The sequence below is a fragment of the Teleopsis dalmanni genome, chromosome 1 (genome assembly GCF_002237135.1).
Source record: "Teleopsis dalmanni isolate 2A chromosome 1, ASM223713v2, whole genome shotgun sequence".
NCBI classification, from domain to species: domain Eukaryota; kingdom Metazoa; phylum Arthropoda; class Insecta; order Diptera; family Diopsidae; genus Teleopsis; species Teleopsis dalmanni.
The window spans coordinates 43,503,391-43,528,226 of NC_051846.1; the positions used below are offsets into that span (position 1 = coordinate 43,503,391).

The 24,836-nt window shown below is 26.5% G+C and overlaps 1 protein-coding gene across 2 annotated transcripts in view; it reads left to right on the top strand.

The window, feature by feature from the left end:
- LOC119673379 (calcium uniporter protein, mitochondrial) overlaps nucleotides 1-24,836 on the top strand; it is a 151,703-nt gene that overhangs the window by 124,653 nt on the left and 2,214 nt on the right. The window contains exons 3-5 of one of the 2 annotated variants that reach the window (XM_038084643.1): nucleotides 4,314-4,448; nucleotides 4,520-4,750; nucleotides 22,455-22,686. In XM_038084643.1, coding sequence (XP_037940571.1) covers nucleotides 4,314-4,448; nucleotides 4,520-4,750; nucleotides 22,455-22,686 — 598 coding nt within the window. The remainder of the gene's footprint in view (nucleotides 1-4,313; nucleotides 4,449-4,519; nucleotides 4,751-22,454; nucleotides 22,687-24,836) is intronic. The other variant, XM_038084644.1, reaches the window with a different exon arrangement.

The following is a 24,836-nucleotide window of genomic DNA, read 5'->3' on the forward strand; positions in this document are numbered from 1 at the left end:
TTCTTAATTAATTACTTGGTATTAAAACCAGTTTACCATAATTGGCCAATTTATCTTATAGACCGTTTAGTGTCCACCCAAATAAAGTTTTTAACCGACCTTAATTTTTTTTTTTATCAAAGGAGTCATGTTTTATAGAGTGATTAATGAATTTAAAATTTTATGTAAATAAAAAATTTACAAACTAAATATTTTTCATTTACCAAGAAATAAACTGTTTCAAGTTCATTTATCGTTTTTAATTAACATGTTACGTGCAGGTTAATTAAACAAAACCGCAATCACAAAATCATTTAAACCACATTTTTTATTTACGAAAAATTCTTTTGATAAATCTAGAATAGACGACAAAAGATAATAAAAACTTTTAATGTACACTTTAAAAAAAAGTATTTTTCTTATTAATACTGCAAATGATATATTCTATGTATTTATTAAGTATAATTTTAAACATGTTAATAGTATATAAAAAATATAAATATAAATAAAATATACCAAATAATGAAAGCTTTCGATAAAATTTAACGTTGGAAATAATGTGTTTGTGTAATAGTCATGTACATAAAAATTATTACCAAAGATATAGATCTAAAAAAAAATTATTAGTTTCATAATAGAATATGAAAGGACCATTAGTTTACGTCTTGCTTATGATACCATCGTTGGCGTCTACAAATTCATAAGAATATGTTTTCTGAGTATCCACAATTTAAGGTATCGAACAAAGGTTCAAAGAACTGAGCCTTCAGAAATTAATGCGGTTATGCGGTAATACATATGTTTCCAACTTATTTCATATTTTAGTAACACAGTTTTTTGAAATACCACTTTTGTTACCAATTAATACACTTTTTTAAAAGTAAATGTATATTATTTCAAATATATGGAACATTTTATGATTTAATTGATATAGTTTATTATATAAGATACGTTTTCCTTCTAACTACCATACAATCAAAAGATGGTCCATTACTTAAAAAATAAGTGACGATTAAATAAAATACTGGTCTATTTTCAGTACTAAAGAATATACAAAATATTATAGAAAATTATTCACGAATTATCTAGCTTAAAAATATTTTATTGCAGAAATTAATATCATTTTAAGTGGGATAAATTTAATCTATAACTTAATAGACTATTCTTACTTAATTAATTTGAAAATTATTGCATATCACTATTAACTTTTTTAAAAATAGAATAAGTGTGATATAGGATATTACCTCATCAATTTTGAGTCTGTTGAGTCTAATTTTATTAAAATCGGGTCAACAAAACTTGCGAAAATATGTTCATCAGTTCAAAAAACTGTCTTCAAGAAAAACACGTTTTTATTTTTGAGTGGCAAGGAAATTGTGCCAGATCTCCGAAATTATTTCGAATTTTATATAAAATCAATTCATTATTTAAAATATATTTTTAGTACTACCGAATTTTTTAGGTGTTTTTCCAAATTTGTATACTATGCTCTTAAAAGTTTACAATGATTATATCACTTACTGATAAACATATAAAAACCTTTCCCAAGGTATAATATATAATACGATATTATTTATTATAGTTGTTGCTAATTCCAATAAATTAAGCAAGTCATAAATAGATTTTGAGCTATTAATTATCTTATGGAATTCGATTATTATCTTTATCTGTTTCTTATCTTTCCTGAAAGGAAAGAGTCATCTTCTAAGTCCTCCTACGTGTTTGCGTTTTTATGTTTTTCGATTACGTATGTGAGATTATTAAAAAAAAACTCCATTATTCTTCTATTCAAACCATCATTTATTTATATGACATGTATTCCAAGTTCTACGAGTAATAAATCTGATGTATTTGTAATTATTTTGCTATTTTTTTATATATTTTATTTTAAAAGCTCATTTACGACGTTAAATTTTATATAGACCCAATATTAAATTATAAGGCAATGGTTGAGAATCCCTTATTTAGCCCTGTATAATATTTAATAATTTTCTAATTAGTACACTACATTCAAATATGAGGATGCTTGTATTTTTTAATATTGCTATTAATATTTCTTTTATACAAATTTTTTATATTTACAATTTTATTTCATTTTCAATATTAAATTTAAAGCTGAGCATGTCACCTTAATTCTGAAAAGGACTGGCAATAATGCAACGAGTTAATTTATTTTTTTAATTAGTATCTTAAATTAAATTGTCTTGAAAGTTAATATTAAAAGCAATCCGTTGAATTTTTTTATATTTCGAACCGAATACAAATGTTAACTTTTTATTTATTTTGTATGCAAAACTTTATTTTTTTAAAAAAAATGCCATATGGATGCTGTTTTTTTACCATTTTTCATTAACAAGTAATTTAACAGAACATGGTGTTCAAGTAATCTGAACTTCAATATACATCCATTTTTATTATATAAATTTTACATTTTAAAATTTAATTTAATAAAATCTATTAAAAAGTGTAATAGTAAAAATATTAAATATAATAAACGGAGAACATAAAATACATAAGAAATCAAGTATACTTATAATAACTTATATTGGATACAGCAAATATATATTACTCTTGTAATATATAGTGAATATAGTGAATTACTCTTGTTCTAATATAAGACACTCTCTATTTATTAGATAATATATTATAAAAGAAAAACCTTACTCTGTACAATTCTTTAATGAAATGCTTTTTTTGTAATCTTTGTGAAAATCTTAATGTTCCTTGACTGTACCTAAGTTTATCATTACAACAAGTACTATTCCTAAAATTTAATATAATTTGACAATCTCATGAACATCTAGAAAACAATTTCTGAAAATGAAATAATATATTTGAACAGAATATTCCTAGTACCGTGGTTCCCAACCGGTTGTTCGCGTAATAGTTAATAATGGTCCGTGAATCAAATTTAACAGGTATGAAAACATAGATTGTAGTTTATCCACTGAGACGTCACTTATTAGAAAATAAGCATACAATTTTTTGAAGTAATAATATTCCCATTTTATAGCGTATATAATGTACCTCTCTACTTACACAATTCATTATACATTTTACCAGAGATACAATAAGTATATTAAAATAATCACACAGTTTATTATTCTTAAACTTTGTGGGTGGTCCCTATTAAAAACAAAAATATCAAAGTGGTCCTTTGTCAAAAGGGGATGGGCACCACTGTCTTACTAGATCAATAACATTTTGAAGTTTAACTAACGTTAAGTCCTACAGCCAAAGTTTAGCAACTTATCACCTACATGTATGTACTATTTGTTTTGATTAATCCATATATAGTTCAATAAAGATATTTACCCAAAAAAAACTGTTTTAACTAAAAAAAGACTTTCTTGTTTATTTCTTAATTTAAACTAATGATATAGCACTTATGATACTTCTTTGTCAGCTAGCCTACAGAACGGACATATTGAATTACCAATTGTGTTTTTGACCAATTTGGTTCTTTTTTACTCTCATCACGATTTCCATTCTCTCGTTTAAATTTCGTATGATTGTTGCTTATTTGTAGAACCTCACCACGATTCGTTAGATCTCTTTGTGTTAGTTTTACAGTAACATGTTGACGTTAATATTCTTCAGGTTAGTTATAATCTTGTTGGAACACACAAAAGTTGATCAAACGTACGTTTGCTTCGTGCAAACACCATTATATATCTATTTTATAATTCTAAACATGTGAGGTCTTCAAAATAGCCTGCTATAAGTATATGAATGTCTTTGGGTAAATATCTAAAAACATGCATTGATGTTTTACAAGTTTTTGTTAATCCTTTAAGGACACTACATGTTATTGTAATTTAAGAAAAAAATTATATATATTTAACATGCAATTTCTTTTTTTTGACTGATCGTGTATACATTTATGAAAGTTTTAGTTATTTCTGTTATTAGATTCTTGGAGATTATTATTTAAATTAAAAAATCTAAAGATTTTTAAACAAATCTAAAACATAGAATTCGCAGTTTTTCATTCTGTTACACATAAAGTTTTTCTTAATATTATTATCATTCTGCTTTATATATGTTCCATTTTTATTAAAACTTTATACTATATATTTCAAAATGTTTATTGTTTTATGTTATATTATTTAAATGTACTCCATTTTTATAATTTACAACAAACTTTTTATTCATCTACATATTATCTTTCTAAAACTTATGCTACATATTCCATTTCATCTATTTGTTTATATACATATATTAAAGAAATTTGTTTTCTTTTATAGTATATATTTTGTATATATAATTTTATTTATTTTTTAACTCCTTCATTTTTTACATTTCATCCTTTTTTACTTTTACTTTGTTTAAAGGCTTTACACAAAATGAAAAAACCGTGGATTCAACTATCAATAACGTGGAAACTAAAAAAGTTGCAAGTGCTAGAATCAATAAGAGTACAAATGCTACTAAAGCTAATTTGACTGCTAACATAAATGATCTAACAAGTAAAACGTTTATAATTTTCTATGCGAATTATATTAAATGTATTTACACTTTTAATTTGACCTTTGAACAGAATTTGACCCAACACAAAAAACTGTGAATGAATTAAGATCTTATTTGAAAGCACTTGGCTTAAGAGACAAAGGTAGAAAAGATATGTTAATTCAACGTATTAAAGCTCATCAAGAGTCAGAGCAGCAACTTCATAATCAAGGGCATTCATTTTCTTCACAAGGCGAAGAAGGAAGAGATTGTGAAGATATTGAAACAAAATTTTCCACTCTTGATGGTCAAATTATACATGGTATGTAGTACCCAAAATTTTACAAATAAAATCAAGTAGAAAAACTAATGAATAGCAACACACTTGGGAATCTACATGCTTTTTGATACTATGTGACTAATTTCAAAATTAATTAAAGAATATAAAAATTTAAGGTAAAATTTAATTAAATTAAAACTATGAATTGCTTGAAATTGAAATAATTAGGTGGTTGGATTAATTTCACACTTAAAGATATTTTTTAAATAAAAAAATTATAACATATTTAAATTAATTTGATTGGGTATTTTTTGAAAGTTAACATTTCAAAAATAACTAAAATTTAACATAATTAATTTAATTAAAAAGTTAAAATATATAATGTGATATATTTACCTTTGCAATAAATAATTATCTTCTTAGCGATCTCCTTTTAATGACACTGAATTTAAAACAGTTTTTTAATCGAATTTATATTTTATAAAACTTTTAAAGTTATTTAAATCACACGAGCATTAATTTCGATAGGAAATATTTTATTATTTACAAAAAACAAACCAAAAAAAAAAAAATAAAAAACAGTAACAATTAAATAACATGTTTTAAAATAAGAACATTTTTGATAAAACATGCCAAAGAGTAAATTTTTAAAGTATGGTTAAAATTTTGTTTAAAGTAAAAATTTTTATAATAACAACACATTTAAACAAACTGCACACTTGCATATATACAATCTAACATAACTATATATTATAGCATTTACAGTACTAACGAATTTACAGAAAGCACTCTTATTGAATGGGTATATATTTTTATATTACAACATTTACATATATAATTTGCATATATGACATCAAAGGTAACTCCTTTGGCCGCTCAACTAAAACTTAGATAAATATAACATACGTGCTTTTTCATATATAATTATATTTACTAAAGGTGATATGTACCATTTTTCATAATCATTCCTTTGAAGGTACTCACTAGTATATAAATTATGCTAAGGTTACCCCAAAAAAGTATTTTAACATTTTTACTAAAATTTAAAAATATACAAAATTCGTTATACGTGCCATCTTAAATAATCCCGACTGGATTTTCATATAGGACATTTTCGTAAGCTTGTAAAGTGTAAACTTAAATTTTTTTAAACTTAATGACTGAGAAAAATATTTGATAATTCTTGAAAAAATTGTTATTTATTGACATATATAATATATAACCAAATAATTCGTCCGTCACTTCTATATGGTTGTGTAGCGTTTAGCAAAGCTTCAAACACTACTATTCACCAGATAGAAATTGCACAAATCCCATCAAAAAATACATAAAGGATGGAGCCCTGAAACTATTTGCGAAATCTGACAGACTTACCAACACTGCATTATTAAAACTCAGGATTGTTACAGGCTCCTCGGGGAGGTATGCAGAGGTCAATTATTGCTTAGTCTGATAAAGTGATAAACAATAATCTAGTCAAGGCGCAAAGAGGGGTTTTGAAGAAACCTCGCAGTTAATAGAGAGTAAAAGTGCTCAGGTACACTGACTCAACTAGCCTCAACATAATATATAATAATATATATACATGTTTAAAAAAAATTTTTTTGAAACGTCAATATAAAACCTTAATAATCAATAACTATATATCATAGTTCCATTGGCTTTGTTTTTTTTTAATATAATAAATCAGTATCTATATTGTTTAAACTTGGCCATGATTTTTCATTTCACTTTTTCACTAACACATACAAATTTTTGTTTGAAAACAAAATTTAAACATAATTCTAATACATTTTCTAACATAAAAATTTTGCCAAAGTTTAGACAATATAGACGCCTAGTACATAAACATCCAATATAACGAATACCCAATGTACCAAACCACAGAATGTTCAAATTAACGTACAACAAAATTCTACCATTTATATTTCTATATAACAAGTTATGCATTATACATAACGATTTTTACATAAAAAAAGTGTCCTAAAAAGTGTCCTAAAAAGTGTTTTAAAACGCTTAAACCTCCTATTCAATGGACTACAGACTACCCACTAAGAAAACTTATAAAAAAATTTAATGAGACCATCTAGAAACAAAAGAATACAATTTTTTCTGAAAATAGTGAAAAATTGTTAATAAAACTGTTTAAAGCCATCTTTTTTGTTTATTACATTTATGCAATTTAATACATTCAAAAGAAATTATTGTTAAATAGCCCCTCTATATAACTTATTATTGAACGACACTCGAACACAATCAAAATAGATATTGAAACGTGTTAATGATAATTGTATATTCTGTATGCAAAGTATCTGGAATTGTTAAATAAAAAAAAAACAAAAATTTATCATTTAAAATTTATTTTATCTAAAAATAAAGAAAGGATTTTTATAAAATCCTTTCTACATTCTCATTCGATAATTTTCAGTCGGGTTTTTTAAGTAATTAATTGCCGTTATATTTCACAGTAAGTATATACATATATACCTATATTCGGTTTCCATATATTCCCGGACGATTAGCACGATTAAACGACGTTTGGATGAATAGATTTATTGGACGATTAAATTGAGAACAATGATTGGATGATTCTTTTACAAACGATTCACGATTAGGACGATTAAGATGTGGTGGGACCCATAGCCTCTATCTGGGGCATGTAGAGCGTCCCGATAATAAATAAATGTAGTTTTCGGACTACTAGCGATAGTACGGTATCGATACTTATAAATACATAGATTAACATTTATCACATTAGATAGTAAAAGTTTTTCCATAAACAGCCCCGTAATATAACAAAAGAAAAAAGTTCATTTAGGATTAGACGATAAAACAAGAGCAAAGGATGTATCCCCTTTTCAGTTTTTAGAAAAATCATACTTATACACCAAAAGAACCGAAATATACTTTTTTAAAACGGTTTCTTTAACAAACGTTTTTAAGAATGACACACAAAATCTGGAAAAAAAATAAACATATATAATTTTAATTAATTTGAAAATAATTAAAATAATTGAAGTAATTAAGGAAATGATAATGTTAATTTGCCTAATATTTATGAAAAGTAAATTAAACTATTGATAAGATCTCTTGAAGTAGGCAAACTTTAATATAAATATGTATAATAAAAATTTTATACGTATATCTTTAATTTATTACCATCTTTTAATAATATATTATTTTATTTAACAGAAAATATCACTGTGCAAGAAAATTCTTTTTTATTTCTGTATTTAGAACTTTTAGAAGACTATTTATGACTAATAGGAAGAATGACTAATAAGAATACAAAAAAAAAGTTTCCAAAGACTTTTTTATTTATATTATCTATTATTGTTAATATTTGATTATATTATTCAATGGACACATGTTTCAAAATCGCAGCAAATGGCTTGAAAGTGAGGTTAAAAAAATAAAATTATCTATTCTACTAATGCCTCGAAATAACATAGTAGTTAACATATATTTCACAAGGTTATTTCATTCTTTAGTGGTTTCGGAATTTTGTTTATTTTTATTAAAGAAATATGAGTGAAAATATTCAAGCGCCAATTTGGAGCCATTAATTCGGCAGGACATTTGTCCTTGTAATTATTATAAGCTAAATTGATAAATTCAATTGTCGACATCTCATATTTAATTGAATTTTAATAATGTTGCCCTAAGTTAGCAACTGATATATATACATATACAATGTTGAATTATCGATTGAATATGTCAACGACCATTAAGACCTGTCAAATGCCATTAGTAGCACTTAAGAAATAAATTTTTTCAATAATGAAATATAATAATAATAAGTGCTGCTACTTAATGTTGACACTAATCTTGCTAAAAATAGAGTTAAAAATTTTTTAACTCCATTGATTTTCTTAAATTCAACAAAGATAGATTCTTTAAATTTAGATTTTTTTACTAGAAATTTTTTTTATAGAAATTTGGTTTAAATATTTACTTAAAAATGTTTTCTTGGTTAGTTTTTGTAATAGCAAAAGTTCACTTAGTTGGTTACAAAAAAGATTGTAATAAATAATAATTTTAATTTGTCAATTTTAATCTTCATAATTTTTCATTTTTTCAATATTATCTCTGTTAACTTTAATGCATTTTTGTAGTCGATATAGATCCACTTTCTAAAATAGTGCTTAATATCGAATTTTTTAGGTTTACAATTTTTAGTTCATCTCCACAAATAATCTTTTTATTATTGGCAAAGATCTTTTCTTATCAATTATTTTTTTAAATAACCACAAATCATATCGCTAAATCCAGGAAATATGGTGCTGGACGAATTTTTTCAATCCCTAAGTACGGAATTAGTTTGCAAATTTAAGCCCACTTAATCAACAAAAAATTCCTTTATCTATGTTAGGTCTTCATCAATTTTAAATTAAAAGGTATTGGGCAACTTTCCCAAGATTTAATCTTTACAGAAAAATGTTCACCCTGAGATCACTTAAACCACTTCGAGTTAGTCACAAGTGATAGTGCATTTTCATCATCTTCTTAAGGTTATGCCGAAGTTCAGACTTCGTCCGAAGCTCTTGCTACGATGGCGATGGGATTTGCACCGACTTTTTTTCTTAACTTTCATTTTGACGGCTTGTCATAACACATCAAAATTATTAAATTAATTAGCATTTTTTAATTTGTCAAAAATTATTTAGCTTACCCTACTAAGTAAACTTTTGTTAGTTCTTCCGTATACAATATATAATAATATATTAAAAGTGTAGGTGTAGGTTTAAAGCAATTATAATAAATTGTTAATAATGTAGCTTTTTGAAATTTATTCATTTTAATGGAAAACAATATAAATAAGTGACGTTTTTAAATATAATATTCTATTGTAATTATTATACATAAGAAAAAAGGTAATTCTTTTAGATAACAAAAAATATATAATAAAAAACTACATAAGTTTTTATTTGAAAATAATTATTTTGTAATAACGACAGTGAAAAAAAATAAAAAAAAGGAAGCATAGCTTTTCTTTATCAGCCAACAGCAATTATAAATTAGGAACAATTATTTAATTATTTTAAATAAATATTTAATATAAATTAAATCAAAGTTATTTCAATTAATGTAAATTTATAAATACATTCTTTCGTTATAAAATTGATTTTTGCATATGTCTCAGTTTTCTAAAGCACTTTGCTATAAAAAAATTTAAAAAATTTTAAATACTGTTTTACTAGTCACATTCTTTATTTTTATATTAAATATATATTTTATCTGCTTAATTCATAAAAAAGTTAGACAAACTCATTCTCAACCACTAAAATAGCTTTAAAATAATTAGCATTTAAAGTTGATAAAAGGTGGTAAAATGTCCAATTATTTTTCGATCAAATCAAACTCACTTAATGTAAATTTTATACGTATATATATTTGTCATAAGATATAGTAGAATTTTTTTTTATTATAATTTTAAGCTAATATTCTTAGACTCATAGTTCAGTTACTAAGAATTCCTCAAATTGAGATAGAATCACTGCTCAGTTAACTTAAAGAAATTATATATCAAGATCCAATCGTACTTCAAAGTACTTTGAAAATATGTGAGAAGACCATCTCAGTTAAACATCGAAATGGATTAGACTCATAGTTCAGTTACTAATAATCTCTCAAATTGAGATAGAATCACTGCTCAGTTAACTTAAAGAAATTATATATCAAGATCCAATCCTACTTCAAAGTACTTTGGAAATATGTGAGAAGACCATCTCAGTTAAACATCGAAAAGGATTAGACTCATAGTTCAGTTACTAATAATCTCTCAAATTGAGATAGAATCACTGCTCAGTTAACTTAAAGAAATTATATATCAAGATCCAATCCTACTTCAAAGTACTTTGGAAATATGTGAGAAGACCATCTCAGTTAAACATCGAAAAGGATTAGACTCATAGTTCAGTTACTAATAATCTCTCAAATTGAGATAGAATCACTGCTCAGTTAACTTAAAGAAATTATATATCAAGATCCAATCCTTCTTCAAAGTACTTTGGAAATATGTGAGAGGACCATCTTAGTTAAACATCGAAAAGGACTGAGGGCAAAGTTACTGACATTTCGCTGTATGCTCACTTAGTCAACTCATCACGTTTAAACCCAAAAGCGAAAAATACTACATGCCTCCAGCTAAAATTATATATGCGTACAAATTCATGAAGAGTGACATATCCTACTGGTACAACTACAATTCAGTTGACTATTCTGACACTAGATCTTCATCCAACTAATGTAATCTTGCAACGAAAAGTATGATTTAGTTAAAATAAGTTCAGTGGAATAATAGAATAACAATTTCAAACTAAAAATATTTAATTATGCTGAATCAAACTTGATTATTTAAATAAATGGAAAAGAGTGCAGTGAAAATGTTATAAAAAAGCAACCAAATTATTGATAATTCTCATTTTTCAAAATTAAATCCATATGCGACTTAAAGTTATAATATTAGTTCTACCACAAGTATGACTGATATTAAAATAAATAAATATCTTCTTTCGTCACACAGAATATTGAATAAGGAATAATCTAATTAAATTTGCTTCTAATCTTTGAATAACAGCCAACTTTTGTCAACTAATATAATTTATAATATTAATTAATAATAAATAAATATAAATTAATATTAACATCTGTGCATTTGTTCAGTTTAAAAAAAAAATTTTTGCTGATCAGATTGGTTATACCATTTTCTAGTTCTTTAGTGGAAAGAAAATAGAAGTGAACAAAAAAAAATTTAAAAAAAAGCGAGGCTTAAAGCGAGCCTTAACAAACTTGAAAGTAGGAAACTTAGATTCGACAGTAGGAAAGAACAGACAACACTGTAATTTTGTAATTATTTTTTAGTATTAAAATATAAATCGACTATATATTTTAGGGTACTGTATTAAGCTTAAGAGATATGAGCTATCAAAAATAATAATTTTTCATATATTTTGAATGTTTTTTCAATAAATTTTACAAAACTTTTATACACTCAAGAATGTATTCGAAAATAGTTTCAAATTCAAGTTTAAAAACAGAAATATAATGATTTAATATCATCAGGGCGTGGCGTCGGAGTCAGAAAGTAAGTACTACAATTCTTGCGCTACCTGCATTTCATCATTTAAAAAGAGTAAGTATTGTGTTACGATAAAGTAGTCTTTAATCCTAAAGTACTAAATCAAGCTTTAAGTATTGTCATTTTTTTTATTAAACTTCCTGTTTTTGATAAACTACATAGCTGATGAACATTAATTCTATTAGATGTATATAAGTTTCCTGGTTTGAAGAGTGTGGCGACAAAAGTCAATTTTTTTCATTATTTTTTCGACATCTATTTCCATTCCACTAAGGTATTAGAAAATGATATAGCTAATCGATTCAGAAACAAAAGTCTTTCAGGACCACCCTAATACATATAAATTGTTTATTTATATTTTTATTTTTATTTTTTTATAAATTTAATATAATATTCCAAATATAAATAATAAGCAGGAATATGTTAATTTTAATCCTAAAAAATATACACACAATATTAAGTTTCAGTAAATGTAGGATTATACTTAAATAACTTTTGATAATACAATCACTAACAATATGTACTATATAACTTTCAGGTATTTCATGCATCTTCATATGTGCTACATGAAAGTATTGTTAATATGTATAATTTAATGAAATTAAATTTTAATTCAATTTATTATGTATTCAGAAAAATTCCTTAAATTTATTTTAGAGTTTTATTTATTTCACTAAAACTCAAATAATAGAGAATTCAAAGCTTACCAACATGTGCAAACTGTAAAACCATAGAGGTCTCATCTTTTGCTACCAAATTTTGCAACTAAGCATAGTAAATAAAGACTAAAACAAAGTTTCTTTTATTTAGTTTTTATTTTTCTAAATATTTTTATTCAAAGTTTAACTTTTACTATACTTCTAAGCTTGACGTACAAAGACTTTATAAACACTGAGTTTATTTAGTCTTTTCTAATTTGTTCTTTTTATTCAACTAAATTGTATTTAATCTATTTCATAAAAAATTCTTTTAAAACTTGTAGAGAAAATGTTTTAATTTTTTTTTTTTAATATTTTCTAGTATTATTTTCTCTCTATTCAAGAAATTTGCTCAAAAAAATAGAACGGAACAGTACTTTATTAGTGATTTAGTAAGGAGAAGCCCTAACAAAAAGCTTATTGTTTATAATTCTTAATTTTGTAATAATAAAGTTTATCAAATTAATAGTTAATTAGAACTTTTGTTTTATACACATAGTTCCATTCATTGACATTGTTTTATGTAATTTTCAACTAATTAATGCAATAAATATTAAGGCTATTTTAAGACTTAAAGGGTTTGGAATAGTATTCAGAGAAAACTTTTTGCAAACATCTAAGAGTAAGACATCATATTTTTTTATTATAAACATTGAAATTTTTATTTACATATTATTATTAAAAAATATAAATATGACCAGGGCTAGAAAAAGAGCTCCGATAAGATATATAAAGGAATATATAAAGTAGATTTCAACTAATTAACAAAGAAATGAACGTTAGAAAGTGAGAGAATTCCGCTAGCAATCACCAGAGCTTATAAAACTTCAGAACAACACAATAAACTTAATAAAATTGAAAAAGATAAAAAAGCAAGACACTTATTGACAATATGTATATTGAAAACAAGAGAAATCGGCTATTAATAATTAGAGCTAATGAAACACCAGAACAGCATACTATAAAAATCAATACACTTTGAAAAAAAGAATGACCAGAACAAAATACTATTGTTTCAAGTGCGTCAAACTAAACACTTTTAAAATGAAACACTATATAAAATATAGTTCGTTTAATAAATTTCAGTATGCAGGACCCATTGAAAATGAAACCCCTGAACAACGCGCAATTTGTTTAGGAAGTCTGCACTCTCAACAATCTATTGATGGAACACCAGAACAATACAAGTATAACGTACATATTGAACCAAGTTGTGCTAGAACGGGCAGTTCTATCGCAATAAAAATTCAAACCTTGATAATGGATTACTTATTTAACATAATACCAAAACATTGAAGTAAATTTATATGAACAAATTTCGTATTTTCATTATAAAACATATTTAATTTTGTTTTTAATTATGTATAACATTTTCTATTTTATAAGTAACGTTGAGCACTGGACAATAATAGTCGTCAATAGTTACGATTACAACAACTTATTTGGATATTTTGACGTTTGCTAATGTACAATATGGTATATTAATAAAAAATAAAGCTGTAACATAATCTACCTTTGTCGATGTTATTAGCATAGATTTATGAAAAACTGATTGCTGAATTAATATTCTTTTACAAAAATCAATAAATTTTATTACTGATAGTTACGTTGACATTTGTTAATATTTCGTTATTTAAAATAAGTACAATTATCTTAATTTATGTTACTTATGAACGGAATGTAGATAATGATACAATCGAAAAACATCATATTTTATACTACTATAATTTTTAAAACTGGAGACATTATTATGTTCAATATTCGCGTGAGGATACCTGATTTTATTCTCTACAAGTGTAACACCTATTTGTCTTCGATAGAATCCAAACAAACTAGTCTGACAATAACATATATTATGCAAAACTTTTTAAGTAGCTCGAACACTTCAATCTGGAAAAGTCTTTAATGTCTCGAATTATAATACATCATATTAAAACTTTAATTGTTATGAAACGTTTTAGTGGTAGTCGAAAGGGAACTGCAATCAAATGGGTACTCAGCTGAGTACATAGGTAATGTAACAAATACGCAAAAGCGAACTTAGGGCAAAGTTCTCACAAGTTCCAAAAAGTGAAAGATTTCCGTTACGTTTGAAAAAGAAAAATATGCTAAACAAAACTAAGAATCTGTTTCAACTACATAAAAGCAATTAATTATCTATTATTGTGTTTTCTTATGAGAAAAACGTTTGAATTCGACAATTCGTAAAGAACAAAATGGTGGAATTTACTTAATAAAGAGATAATACGAAAATTAGACATAAGAATGATCACAAGAAGTCAAATACCACCATTTGTAATAATGGTTATTCGCTATCCGTCTGCATTTTTAAATTACGGTATCACGGTTGATGAGAATATTGATTGAAACAAAATTTTGAAAAGTGCTTTGCAACCGTAGATAATTTTCGATGAGAAAGACTGGACGTTTCAAGAAGATTCTACACATTTAAGCAAAGTTAGTGGCGAGAAATAGTGTCTGAAAGACAGTGCTCTCAATAATCACTAAATAGAAAATCGCTCGGCTTCTTAGTATGTCCAAAGTCTCTATTAGAAAATGTTGATGTGCTCAAGAACACCTTCGTGAATGGATAAAAATTCAATAGAATCACAATCGTATACTAAATGACTAATTTCTTGTTTGATTTAAAGTTTTAGTTCGTGTTTTCCATAATCACTAAATAGAAACCCGCTCGACTTCTAGTATGGCGAAAGTCATTATTGGAAAATGTTGATGTGCTCAAGAACATCTTCGTGAATGGATAAAAATTCCATAGGCTCACAATCGAATAGTAAATGATTAATTTCTCGTTTGATTTAAAGTTATAGTTCGTGCTTTCCATAATCACTAGATAGAAACTCGCTCGACTTCTTAGTATCACCATTAGAAAATGTTGATGTGCTCAAGAACACCTTGTTGATGTGCTCAAGAACACCTTAGTGAATAGATAAAAATTGCTTAGGATCACGATCGTATAGTTTGACTTTAAGTTATAGTTCCTGCTTAATCATATTAAAATATATTTAACAGCTTTTTTGGTGGTTTAATAAAATTAAGTTTACAAGGTACCCTGTATTTTATGATATCTAGAATTTAATTTGTTTGTGAATTTGAATATTTTTAAAAATATCTATTTATATATATTTCAATTTTTAACCAAACCACGTCTGAGCACATGATTAAATCTAAAAGACTTGACAATTTTCGGTTTTAATTTAAAATATTCCATTTTCTTACCGGAATTTGTTATACAAAAAGGAGTGTGTGGTTCCTAACTAACAATTTATAAAAGCGGAATAGAAGGATAAAAATTAATGCTACGAATTCATTGGTTTTAAATTCAGTAGCACTTTTTGCATTCCTTTCAATGTATGCTTTTTATGTACACAAATTGGACGTGTGCATAGCTTTGATTGGTTTTTTTTTTTTTTGTTATTTTAGTAAGAATTCACTTTAGAAGATTTAAAACTTAAATGCAATAATTTTCAAATAATAAAATAACACAAAACACAAAGGCACTTTGTTCTTGATTATTTCGTTTTCATCAGCAAGGATGTTGAGAATTTTTTTTTTTTTATAATAAAATGTAGTAACAATTATATTTTTATGAAATGAAAATTTAATTAAAACTTTTTATTTTATTTATTTAAATAATTTTATTATCAAAATTAAAAATAAACACTAATTTTTTGCACTTATATATAAATATGTAAATATGTTATATGTGTTTTTTAATTCACCTCGCAGTTTTATAAGTTTTAACGTCTGTAAACGCGAAAATCTGAAAGTTAACTGATTTTTAATTTCATTAATGAGCGCAAAAAAAATTGTGTGTAATAAAAATGATCAAAATCCCAAAAAATCAAAATGCATGAAAATAATAATTAACAACAAAAACAAAAACAAAAACAACTAAAGCAACTAAAGCAAGCGCTTTAATTGTAGCGGCACAAAATCACTACTTACCCACATATGCACCCATTACACTTATTCACACGTCAGACAACAACAACAGCAACAACAACAACACCGCAACACATGGGCAACTTTGTTGATTTGATTTCTTAAACATTGATGGTCTCTTCATGAACACCACTGAATGGTACTGAAAACTTTAAAGCCAACTTAGAAACTTAGAAACACGATTATAAACCATTAAAGAAAATTTAATTTTCAAAGAAAATACAAAAAAATACAAAAACAAAAACAATTCAAAAAGTGAACTGCTACTAAAATTTAATTTAATGACTTCTTCCGACGAACTGCTTTCCAACAACAAAACAATCTCACGACGAGTAGCAAATGAACGAATCGACACTGCTTCTTCTGCCGGTGCAGGAGTGTTGCGCTGTTATTTGCAGAGCACAAGTCGTTAGAAGACTGTTAAGTGCTGCCAATACTAAGAATCTTAATTGCAATTGAAGCTGAACAATTATTTTCTTTCGCATGCAGTTAAAAGTAACTCGATTGTTAAATCAAGATGCAGTCGTATAGATACTCGTCGTATAAGCAACGTTACCAACTGAATCTGATAGTAACGCGAGTCTTTCAGTTTATTATTATACACTGATACTTTATATGTTTTGTTTTCATAAATGTTATGCTACAACCTCTGTTGTTGTTATAAATTTATTATTTTATTTTTCTTCAAATTTTAATAAAAAACAGTAATTGCAGAGTAGAGCTTTTTAATTATAATAATCTCTTTATTTATTTATAATTTCAACTTTACATTAAAAAAAAAAATATTTTTCTTTTTGTTTTCTTCTTCACAAAAATGTACATAACCTGATAATGAAGTTGTAATTTGTTAATTATGATGACCGAATTATTAGTTTCGCTTATTGAGTATTGAAGTACCTTAATCACGAATGTCTTAATTCGAGCTCATAATTACAATAAATGTCCTAAATGAGCAATCATAGTTAATACAGAATTAACTATACAATACAGAATACAAAAACATGAGTTCAAAATATTTAAAATTTATTCTTAATAGTTATGAAGTGACAGCGATATTACATTAGTTTACTATTAAGTTTACGTGTGCGAGTTCGAGTAAATTGAGGTAAAGTAAATTGAAATTTCCAAGGGGCTTATTTATTCTATCCTTGTTAAATACCACTAAGTTTGAAAACTATATCATTATCCTTTAATAGATTATGAAAGTTAACATTTAATAAACAAAAAATAATGCATAATATAAAAGTTTTATAATTAATTAATTTTATTATAATTAATTAATTAATTCAATTATTCTACAGCTGGTTTATGATTTCGTTCTAATATAAACACAGCAAGTAAAATTGTTAATAAAAACTTTCATAGTAATAGTAACAAAACTCCAGAAAAATATGCGAACAAAAAAGTCAAGTACGGCTTAGGAACAGTGGGTTAAGGTGCGCTGATTCTGAGCTTCACATTTGGCAGGACCCGAGTTCGATTCCTGGTACGTGTAGTCTCAAAAAATAATTATTTACGAATAATTAAATACAAGAATTATTTCCAAGACCACTGATGATGGGTATTTGGCAATACTCGAAACAGCTGTATGGTCAGCCAAAAATTCAATTAATTAAAATAATATAAAAAATAAATTTTTGTTGTTGTATTTCACTACTGTTCGAAAAAACCTCTTTATAAAAGTTTTATATAATACTAGCGGACTGGACAGATGTTGTCCTGCATGATATACTAAGCGATTATGATATTAAACAAAGTAAGAAATGAGAGACAAATAATGTAATAATTTTGTTATTCTTTATTTTGAAATAACATCAATTTTTCTAAAAACAATTCGTAATAATCAATAATGTTTGTTTAATTTCATCTTAATGCGAGTTGATGAACAATATTTTTAGTCAATTCTTGAGGAGTATAAATGAATAAAATTGACGGTTTTCCAACGCGAGAACACGCCACATATAATTGGCCATGTGAAAAGACCTGATTTTCTAGATCTATCTCACAAATCGACATTGTTTGACCTTGTGACTTATTAATAGTCATGGCAAATGCCAAGCGAATTCGAAATTGCAGACGTCTGAATGGAATGGGTGAGTCTAAAGGGATCATTGGGATTCGTGGCAAGAGAACAGCTTCACTTTCAAATTTGCCAGTCGAAATTGTAGCTTCAAGTACATTGCCCATAATTTTTTTTATGACTAATCACGTACCGTTGCATAGCTTAGGTGCCTGGTAAATCCAGCGAATTTAAAAATTCAACAGGATAGTTGAACGATTAATTTTAGAGACTTTAAACTTTTTAAACAAATCAGAGTAAGCATGAATAAATATTAAATATATAATATAAATGTATATGGATACCAAAAAACTGTATAATAATTAAAAGAACATTATCCAGTGGACCAAATTGTGAATCTTAACTATCCTTGAATCCATTTGAACACACACAAAAAATTTCATCAAAATCGGTTCAGCCGTTTAGGAGGAGTTCACTGTCAACACACGTACAGAAGAATTATATATATAAAGATAAAATATATTATATAATATATAATATAAAACAGTTTTATACAGAGGCACCTTATTATAAATATAACTCATTCTAATACTTAAAACCTTTTAAGCGCGAGTAGTATGATATCAATATACTCATTATTACAGTCCCTAAAATATTCTTTTATTTTTTCTTAAAAGTTGTCGACTTTCGGCCAAGATGTTAAACAGTTTGCATATGATAACAAATATATTTCAATTAGAATGCAGTTTGTAAAGAAAAAAAACACTCAATAAATATACTACCATTTCAAATTTATATTAATTCGAGAGGCCTAATGATATTTAATGTCCATCAATGTAGAATCTGTCACATATTAACTCTAACCTATAGTAGAATGAAAAATATATATCAAAAACTAAAAATATTTTGCAATGAAAATAAATACATTTTTACATAAAATATATTTTTTAACTATACACTAGTTTTTTAAAAATATATTATCTAAAGAAACCAATGCAGGCAATTAACCAATTGTCAGTACTGTTAAACGGCTTCAGTATTCTTCTTCGATCATATTTTCAGCTTTTTAACCCAATGTTTGATGGAAACTATGTACTTTATATTTATATAAAAAATTATAATATCTGATATTAATTTTTTGTATCTTTTGTAGTTAAATTATTTTAAAGACGAATATTTATTTCTTTGTCAACTAATTTATCCTAAATATTTATTATAATTAGAAATTAAATTGTATATTTTAAGCGAAATACAGCATATAAAAAAATACACATAATTAAATTAAATATAATTTCAAACTTAATATAACTTAATTAATGTTAACTTTACACCAGCTAAAATTTTCCATAATTGTCATACCAAAAATTATATCATTTCGATAATTCATTCCTTTACCAAGCACACACAGTGTTCCATTCCATTTAAAATTCATCTCTGTCAATGAATAATGCCTAACGAGCAATATATAGATACAAACTTGCTCATGAAATTATGCCGCAATTATGTGCTTTCTATTAAAATTGTACTACGGGTAGTTGGTTGCTGAATAAATCAAAGTTGGCACAAATGCATGAATGCAAAACATACTTAAAAGCACTATTTGTGCATACAAAATGATTTGTAGATACATAATCCATATGGAATTGGTTCTCAGGAGTCATGAATATTGAACATGTTAAATTTCAAAATTTTGGCCGTATGAACACATATTCTAACTGACAATATTATTAGGCTTGAAACTATTTCCTGCAGTTAAATTGGTTTTGAAATTTTGATTTTTGAAGTGTTCAGAAGCCAAATTATTACATTAATAGTAAGTGCACTGCACTAAACAAAGTAATATTGCATACACTATATATTAGTTTTAAATGATACAATTTAAAATTTTAAATTTATCAAAAGTTAAGTGAAAGCTTAAGTCCTTTTAGCATTACTTAAAATTTTTTGAATGTGAAACATTTGAAATAAAGCAGACATCTCAAATAATTATTTAGTTTCAAATATTAAACAGAAGTGGCATCCGACTTGTCACAGGGTTTCTCACTGGGCATTGCGGAGTAAAAAAGCATCTATCAAGCCTAGATATTACTAAAGACGATAGCTGCAGACTATGTTACGAAGAAGAGGTAACAGCAGAACACATTCTGTGTCACAGGGAAAGTCTCGCCAGACTCAGACTTCGGTACTTATCAACCGCCTAACCACTTAAAACGGAATTAGACAACATCTCTCCAAAGGACATAATGGCGTTCTTAACTGCTACTCGTTTTTGGAACTAAAGTAGATATGTCACAATAATCCTCAAAGGATGTAATGACATGGTGACAAGTTCCCAACCCGTCTAAAATCTAATCCAATCTTAAATTTAAATTGTACACATTTAGTTCCAACATACGCATATATTTCATATACTTATATGTACTTATTTTAGATACGGAGTCAAAGTTTCCAAATTTGAAGTTAACTACTTCTCTGAGATAGAAGCTTCGCTTTAGTAACTTTGAAATTTCAAATGATCTTTCCTCATGTTGAACCCTTTTTTTCTTACAGATAAAGTTGGAATAGTGCTTTACATAGAGAATTTAATAAAACTCGACTTAATAGGATTTCAACTCAAATAAACTTCTCCAATTTCAAGCCATGTGAAAGAAATTTTATTACACTTAATTCATATAACCTTACATTTTTGCTGAAATAACCAAATAGATTTCATTAAACAAAGTTCTTTTAGTGTAAAATTTTTTGTTAGATCCAAAGATATTTGAACAAAAAGGGATTATGATCATATCAAGACCTTTTCTTTTAACATCTCTTAACTTTTATAGTTTAACGATAGTTTGTATAAAGCTGTGATCACGAAATATTAGAGAATATAAATGTTTGTTCAACTACATCAAGACCTCGTTCATATATGTATATAAGTGAAAAATTGTGATGGATATAATTCGGATTGGACTCATAGATTTTTAAGTAACTTGATTTTTCAATTATAAAAATATTTAATATATTACTGCTGCTTTAATAGCAACAACTTTATGTAATCTAACGAGGTATTGAAGAAATTTTAAACTATATCCATTTGCATTATAAAATATGTTAACTCTAAGGTTGGGGGCTAAAAACGTAGCGATTTGGTTGTTTATAAGATTCTGTGGCATTAAATGGACCACAATGGTTAATTATCAAGACACAACTGATACAACATTCAGTTCTACGATATGCTCTGTTTAGTACCTTAGTACTCATAGTAAAAAGATTTGTCTTGATGTTTGGTTATCAATTTTTAATAATAATGATCTTGGTTATCAATCGATAATTCCACACTGATGTTATATACCATACGATACCATACCATAATGATGATCTTCTAACGATCTTATAAAGTCATAGAACTACATATATAAAGGTGTGAGCTCATCTTCTTGCCAAATGTGTTCTAACGTAAGATGTTTCATAGCGCATTCGATGTGGTTGTAACTCCAAATATTTCCTATAAAAATCTGTAAGAGCCATGTTATATAGAGTGTCGTGGGTTCGTTATAAGCAAAATTGTTATTGTTTTCAATGCAATTTATAAAATTGAAATTGTTAATGAGAGCCGAGGCTATCTGTGCTTTGGCCCTTAAGCAGAACAGTGTTGTTCAGTAATAAATATCAACATTTATGTTTTTTAGAAGCAAATTATCACAATTTCTATGACATTCTACCTAACATGCATTTTCATCAAAGTCGAAAAGAAACAATTTTGACGAACCCCGTAACGCTCTATATAACACGCTCTTTAATAAATATTTTTTTTCGTCTGTAAACTGTTGCTCAGAGAGAGTCTCGTAAAAAATTGTTATTTTTGCACTTAAAACACATAAATAAACAACACCTATGTATATTATTTCAGAAAATATAGATCATTTATAAAAAGAAACCTTATCCAAATATTTAATAATTAATAAATTATATTATTTATTATTTCTTATTATTTAACAGGTGTTGTTGAAGTTGAATACATACAAGGACTGCCACATCTAACAGTACCGCTTCCTAGTAGGGACGAAAAATGTCGGTTTGCGCTAAAGCCTATCTCGCACAAAGTTGGCGATCTGATAAATATGTTAAAAATTGAAGACCGTGGCATAGATAGAGCGAATGTTTTTAACAAAAGCGGCATAAGAATTTCGTCCACGAGTAATATAGAAAGCCTAATGGATGAACCATTTTGGTAAGTGAATACTGCAAAATTCAACTTGTTTACGTAAAATAATTTTAATTAAATCCATACAATGTGTAAATTGTTTCCATACTCAGTAAAAAGGCTGCATAAAATTTGTAATTTTGATACAATTTTTGAAACCTATTCAACAACTGACGAAAATCGTTCCGTTGCCTGTAATAATCTCAATATCAAAACCTTCTACAAAAAAAAAAAATTTGATTGAAATACTTTGAGTTAAGTTAAGTGAGAGGTGCCTGAATAAATTTGATGGTGAACCACAAAAATTATGGCGGATTTTATGCAAAAATGTTGACTGGAATTAGAGCGCGTGGCATACGTGTGTTACCCTTAACAACAGACATGTTTTTACAGCTCGAAAGGATAGAATCGCATTTTTTGGGCATTATTCATGAGACTTCGCAACTGTAGACTGATTTACATGTCGAAATTGTGGAAATATTAAATACGCTTTGGCATGTGGCGTTGTTACATAAAGTGACTTACTTAAATAGTCATATATGGAGTTAATACAGACGCAAATGTGCGAAAGCTAAGTCAAATCTGAAGGTTACAGGGAAAATTGAAACGCATCGTTACTTTTTTATTTGGCAATTTAAATAATTTTTATCTTAAAATTAGCAACATTAAATTAGCAACGTCTCTTTTATGCAAAAATACAAGCACGCAATTTTTTAAATTCTGTATTTTTATCAGTCTCACATTTTTAGCATAGAATGTCAAATTACCTTGACGATAAAATTTAATTGAAAATGAAATATTTAAATTAAAAATTTTTAATAACTCTATAATAACTTTCCATCAATTTATAAAGTTCATTGTAGGTATACAGTAAATGTAAATCTGTGTATTTTTGTATGAGCAATAATATTGGTGTAAATACTTCATTCGATATATCCCAGCCAGCATAAACAATCGCCAAACGATAATACTCGACAAAGAAGGATAACTTATTACTCGCCTAGATTATTGTTTGGCGATTGTTTGAGACTTGAATTCTTCTCCCTAAGCGTTTGTTATTGTAAGTAGTAATAAAGCATCAAAAAATGATGATACTCGACAAAGAATGATAACTTATTACTCGCCTGGACTATTGTTTGGCGATATGTTTCATCAAAACAATTTGAATACAGATAATGCCTGACAAAAATGTTTACATATATACAAGGTATTTCCTAAAAATGTTATTTACATTTTTGATGATTTTTTAACCTAACAAACGAAAAGAATTATATGGCAAAAGGGTGTTGTTCTTTATCTTACTGATGTACAAAGTCTTAATCAAAAACCTATTAAGAAAAATTGTGAAGATAAACTGCTTTCCTAGCAGCAAATAATTTTGCCTAGATAATTTTGCAGTAGTCCTGTATACGGAAAGACTTTCTTACATTTAGTTGCGGATAAAACAATACCGTATATGGTCCTGTATCACAGTAGCAACTGTGAAGAAATTACATACGTTTTGGTACTCTATAGCTTTATATAGATCATAATGCCGTTTTCAATTGGTAAGTCTAGGTAACTTTTCCAATTCACATTCACTTTTAGTGCAATTTTCTAGTTCAAATCTAGATTAAATTTAGATTTACCAATCAAAAATACTATAAGTCTCTTCTACAATTAAGAATATGGACTTTATCGAAAAACTACCTGGTATTTATTTGGCTGCATATATATAGTTTAGATAAATCTGTGCGGGCAGAATTGTGTGTACTGTGATTTTAATGTGATTGAAAAGCAATAATAAATAAAAAGTACGACTAGTATATAAAAATGCACCATCAACATCCTTAAATATATTAAAACGCTTCATAATCGTAATGTTAATAGCATACCCACACCTCTCACAAGTCCATTACCATTAAGCCATTAACGATATTTTGAAAATCCCATTGCTAAACATTGTGCAGGATATGTGCTACATATAGCTCATATCTATTAAGCCAGAGACTGGTTTATTGAAACTTTTTGAAAACGTGAAAACTCTACCTAGTTTTTTTTCATTTGAAACTGTCATGAAAATTCTACTTTAAATATATTAAAATAACAGAGAAATAGATCGCAGAAATAGATAAGATATTTACAAAAAAATGAAAGTAAATCCAATTATTGAATTTTATACAGCAAATTCAACACAC